The sequence below is a fragment of the Oryzias melastigma genome, linkage group LG10 (genome assembly GCF_002922805.2).
Source record: "Oryzias melastigma strain HK-1 linkage group LG10, ASM292280v2, whole genome shotgun sequence".
Lineage (NCBI taxonomy): Eukaryota > Metazoa > Chordata > Actinopteri > Beloniformes > Adrianichthyidae > Oryzias > Oryzias melastigma.
Genome location: NC_050521.1, coordinates 26818990 through 26824799, shown reverse-complemented (window position 1 = coordinate 26824799; position 5810 = coordinate 26818990). Strand labels below are relative to the sequence as shown.

The 5810-nt window shown below is 41.0% G+C and overlaps 1 protein-coding gene across 8 annotated transcripts in view; it reads right to left on the bottom strand.

Annotated features, from left to right (window-relative positions):
* Nucleotides 1-912: 912 nt before the first annotated feature.
* The window catches only part of arhgef37 (Rho guanine nucleotide exchange factor (GEF) 37), a 25115-nt gene continuing 20217 nt past the window's right edge, over nt 913-5810 (bottom strand). For all 8 annotated transcript variants that reach the window (XM_024260377.2, XM_036213994.1, XM_024260382.2 and 5 more), the window contains one exon: nt 913-3401. In XM_024260377.2, the coding sequence (XP_024116145.1) occupies nt 3183-3401 (219 nt within the window). In that variant the 3' untranslated portion in view covers nt 913-3182. The remainder of the gene's footprint in view (nt 3402-5810) is intronic.

The window sequence follows — 5810 nt, the reverse complement described above, 5'->3', positions numbered from 1 at the left end:
GACAGAAAAGTTGAGTTGCTCCTGTAGCATCACCTTTATCTAAAGGGGATGACCGCTACACCATCCACCCGTTTTTAGAATCCTGTCCAGGGTCATGGAGCTGCTGGAGCCTATCCCAAAGGCAGGGTTCACCCTGTAGAGGTCAGACCTCAGACTGGAGCGGAGAAAGGAGCTTTTGGATTATTTTCTACCTCACAAATACAATCTTTTTTTAAACTGATTTTTTTCTGTCTGCTCCTGATTCACAACAGTTTGAATAGAAATACTCAGAAATTAAACTTTAAGTTTAATTTTCTTTATACTGTATGATCAGAAAAATGACACAAGAACATGTTAATCAGAGCAGACCTTTAAAATGAAAATAATCATAAAATTTGATGTTTTGACTGCATATGTTGACCCTAATATGATTGATAAAAATGGATGTGATTAACTTATATCCAAAAGATTCAGGAGTAAAAAATATAATTATTTTTTTATGGTGAATTATGGCTAATTTATGACAATAATAATGTATGTAAACACTATGGTTTTTTTTGTGTTAAACACATTATAAATCTTATGAGATCAAATTTGTTGTTGATGGCTTCATGACAAATACACTGAAATTGTATCTGTATGAAAAATTGAGATTTTGCTGATAAATGTTTAAAAACCAACCAGTTTGGCCATTAAAAATCAGCTCTAAATGTGTTATTTCACTGTAAATATGTTGTGCAAAATGTATTATTAAATGAACAATGTTGCAGCTTCATCACCATGGCAACAGTTTGCTGGAGTTTCAGCTTAGTTTCTAAGCCTTATGTTCATGTCAGTTTTGGTGAATTGTAATTAATAAATGCAGCTTTTTTTCAGAATAAAATGAACTTTTAGAATATTGATGGTCTGATCAGTTGAGAAATGAGGCGAGCAGACGGGGAGCAGGCTGGAGTTTATTGAAGCTGGATTCAGCTGCTGCACTGCAGACATCCGTCTGCGTCTGCACTGCAGACATCCGTCTGCGGCGTGACTTCATGTGTGGGAGAAGGAGCTGCACATCACACTCTGGCAGCCTCTCAGAGAGATCCTCCATCACTGCAGCATCAGAGAAGCCAAAACAGCAGCAAATCAAGACATTTAAACACCGGCGGGTCAAATATGGCCGCTTCACAGAAGATGAGTGGAAATGAACATGAACTGAATCTGCTTCAACTGTGTGTCTGGATCAATACTTCAGAAGGTAATGATGTCAAATGCAAACATGCAGTTTTTCCAGTTTCACACAAAAACAAAAAAAAAAAAAAAAAACAGTCTCCTTCTCCCTCTAGTGGTGGAGACAAATATCAGCTCATAAATACAGTTTATTTACAAAATCCACACATTTAGTCAAGTTTCTTGTTTAAGCCAGTAAACAAAAAGGGCTTTGCTGCTTCATTTGCTAAATCAGAGGCTCTCCTTCACGTTCAGGCTCCTCTACTCGCCTGGAGGACGTCTCCGAGCCTCCGTCCCTCCTGCTGAGCAGCTCCGTCCTGACATTCAGACGCCCCCGCTGAGCGCCGCCCTGCTCTGCAGCTCCGGGCTGCACTGCAAAGACTTCCAATATCAAAATATAAAATACTTTTAGTCTAAAAAGGTTAAAGCTGGATGGGGGAAACAAAGAAAACGTGTCCCCTCCCCAAACTGTTCTGGGTTTCAAAGGTGCAACTCCAAGAATTTACTTAGACGAGTATGATATTCAAATTTTCTTTTTTTTTTGTTTTTAAATAAATGTTAGCGGTTTGGAATGCGAGCAGCCTCTATGTTCAGAAACGTTCATTTCTTTTGGCTGAAAAGTAGCAGAATGCGGCTTTAACACATTTGCATTTTGTATTTTATCAGCTCTGTGATTTTCTTTAACCCACCCATCAAAATAATCATAATAATGTGACATTTTTCAGACTTATTGACCCCAGAAGTGAAGGAGAATTTGCCACAAACAATAAAAAGTCATTGTGAGGTGTTGGTGTTTACATTAATTAAAGTTTTTCATTTCTTTGTGTTGGTCTACATCAAAACCGCTGCCCTGAAACCCAAACGTGTCATAAAGTCTTCACCATTTGGAGCCTTTTCCTCAAAATTAAATAATTTCAACCAAAGAAATGAAGCGAATCATCAGTAAAACGGAGGATACTCCTAAAGAAGGAAACTAATGAAAGGTTTTCACGGGACCGTCCACTTCAAGAAACCGCACAAAAGAGAGGTGACCTGCGCCTGCTGAGCCGTAACCGTGGCAACAGCCATCATCCTCAGGTGGAAATAATGGGGAATTAGGTCACCTGGATAATTTTAAAGTGTAAAGTGGTTTCAGAGTGGTGCTGGCGCTGTGATGAAAGCTGAGAGGAGGAGAGCAGGAGGCTCTGATCGAGCTCCTGGACGCTCCTCCAGAGGAACGATGGGAGCGAGTTTAACTCCAGATCTTTTCCATTTTCTGTCAAACAACAACCTAACCAGAACAAGCTGCCGTTTCCTCACCGTAAAAGAAAGCTTTCAGCTTGTGCTGGGAGGGGGTTCAGCTCAGATTTATACACCAAAGAAAGAAACCGACATTTCTGTACATTTTGTTCCAGGTTGCCAGATTCTTTTTTCAGCTTTTTCTTTGATTTTAGTGAATCATTAGACCAAAAAAAGATATACTAAAAGTGGAATTTCCTTTTTAAATGCATTTCTTTCAAAGAAAAAGCCAAAGATTTATCTTATTTTTTAAGAAAATAGCTTTCAGGAAGTCTCTGTTTTGAACTTTTGCACGTTTGTGACTTCATTTGTATCCAGTGTTTCTAATGAAATCCAGAAGTTTGTTTTCTCCTAATGATTCAGGACTTTTCCTTTTGTGTCACTTCTTTCTCTTTTAAAGAAAGCTTCAGGAGTTTAAAAAACTGCCAGGAGCTTTCTGCTTTTCCTCAGATGCTTTTGATGTTTTAAAAAAGTTTTAAATGCACCCTAAACTGGAATAGGACACATCTGACAAAAGCTTAAGAACAAAAAGATCTTTTAGTTTGGCTTGAGTGAAGCTGTGGCGGCTCGTCTAAAAGCGGTCATCGTTGAGGCTGAACACACATAGCGCACACGGTGGCCGTTCGTGTTCTGACTTCTGCTTCAGAACCAACGTTTGTTTGTTTTTTTATTTTCCAAGCGGTTAAAGTCCAGAAGCAGCTGCTTCTCGTCTCTCAGTGGAACGGGTAGAAGCCGGCAGGAGGCCCCGCCCCCGTGGGCGTGTAAGTCAGGTAGTTGGAGGGCACGTAGCCCCGCTGGCCGCTCACCACCTCCACCAGGTTCCACTCGGGGTTCCCCCGTTTGTCGTGAGGCTCCAGGACGCGGACGGGCTGGCCGGCCTGAAGAGAAACTTCATGGTTTCCTCTGGCGGTGAAACTGTACGCCGCCCACACCTGCCAGAGAAAACATGGAAACGGCGTCTTTAAGACAAACCATCACCAACTGCTGTAAAATAACATCCAACACTTCATCAATTAACCAATAGGTGGCTGAGCGTCTAAACACACCAACAGTCTGGTTTCTGAATGCTCCTGTTCTTCACATTTATTATAAATATACTTGGGTTGGTGTTTATGAGCCTTATTGTGTAACTGTGTAACAATGGCTGATGCGTGTTATCTTGCAGCTGTCAGCCTCGTTTGCCACGCCCATTTGACCTTATTGGGACATTTCTGACTCACTTTCATGTCTTGAAGCTGAAAAGTTACTTAAAAAAAAGCTCCATGTAAAGAACTGAGAAACAAACATCCATGTATGTTCGTCTATATCGCCAAAAAATACTGGCTGAATCTGTACGTCTATTAATGTTCATGAACGGTGGTATACGGTCATGTACTTTCATGAACGGTCGTATACAGTCATGTACTTTCATGAACGTTCGTATACGGTCCGTGTACTTTCACGAACGGTCGTATACGGTCCATGTACTTTCATGAATGGTCGTATACAGTCATGTACTTTCATGAACGGTCGTATACGGTCATGTACATTCATGAACGGTCGTATACGGTCCACGTACTTCACAAACGGTCGTGTACCGTCATGTAAATTCATGAACGGTCGTATACGGTCATATACATTCATAAACGGTCGTATACGGTCCATGTACTTTCATGGACGGTCGTATACGGTCCACGTACTTCATAAACGGTCGTATACGGTCCATGTACTTTCATGGACGGTCGTATACGGTCCACGTACTTCATAAACGGTCGTATACGGTCCGTGTACTTTCACGAACGGTCGTATACGGTCATGTACTTTCACGAACGGTCGTATACGGTCAAGTACTTTCATGAATGGTCAAATACGGCCCATGTACAGTAATCTACAGTTATGTCTGCCAATGTACAGTCATATATCCATGTACGGTCATATACAGTCATGTCTGCCCATGTAGGGTCATATACAGTCATGTCTGTCCATGTACGGTCATATACAGTCATGTCTGTCCATGTAGGGTCATATACAGTCATGTCTGTCCATGTACGGTCATATACAGTCATGTCTGTCCATGTACAGTCACTGAGTTTCTGCTAGTAGTGAAAACGATTCTAATCATGATGAGAACGAGGACAAAAGCGACTGATATTCTCTGAACAGGCTGACACCAGGACTTGTTAAGTATCAGCTCATCGTCCTTCACAGAAGCAGAGCTCCTAATGAGTCGGTGTTGGCAGGACAGAGTGTTATTGGACCTCACAGCTACATCAGCTCAGACAGTCTACACCTATTAGCATCTCATACTGACGAGAGAGGGAGAAAAAATGGACGGTGGTTCTGGCAAACAGGTGACTCTCCAGGTGACTTTTTCAGCTGCTGTTTCTCTCCTCAAACACTTTTTCTTTGGTCTGGTAGAAAAGTTCAACTTCTCCCTAAAGATCAGCTGTTCCTCTACTCTAACTATTGACTGTATCCGAGTACTGGACTGACTGTGTCGTCATCCACAGAAAGTGATTCACTTCTGGCTCCAACCAAGTCAAGTCAACTCTGTTGTCATTTTTTCATGATACTGAGGCGGCGCTATTTTTAACCAGACGACATTAGTAAGCAGTGATTGGTTCAAGTCAGTCTGAGTCAGCGTTTCTATGGCAACCACTCTCAGCAATCAGGAGTGAGTTTGTTAGAAGGCCACACCCCCAACACTTGAAGGCATGTTACACAAAATCTACCGAATGTTTTGAACAAGTAGGCTCCACCTACTTTTATTGAGGAATCTGATTGGTCTTTTTTTTTTTTAACTTGAATAACTTGAACTACAGAAAAAAAACAAAAGATTATCAAGAACATTCTCTTTAGAAGTCTATGGGGTTTTGGCAGGTACTTCCTGTTTGAAATCTCAGGGGGGAGGAGTCACTCAGTCCAGCTCTCATGTACAGTCAAATGGTATTAAATTACTACCCAACACTGCAGGTAAAGAACATTTTCATCCCATCATGCACTTCTCTGCACAGTGAGGAACATGGGCCCTCATGTTGAGCGGCTGATGGACACAAACTGAGACTGAGAAACTCGTGAATAGAGAGATTTATGGCTTCATTAGTTAAAAAAGTTAAATTCTAAAACAACTAAAAAATAAACTATTTATACTCGTAATTATTAAAAAATAATATTGGCTGAATCACATTACTCTCCTGTGTTGCACTGAGGCGATTGGAAACTGCTAGATAGTACATTCATGAATGATTTTTGTTTTATTTATGTGAATAAGGAAGTCCCGCATCTTTGTCTAAGCTCTCCTCATGCTTGATGTCACTGACCTGAAGATCTACAGTCACAGTAAAGACGAGCAGCTTCATTTC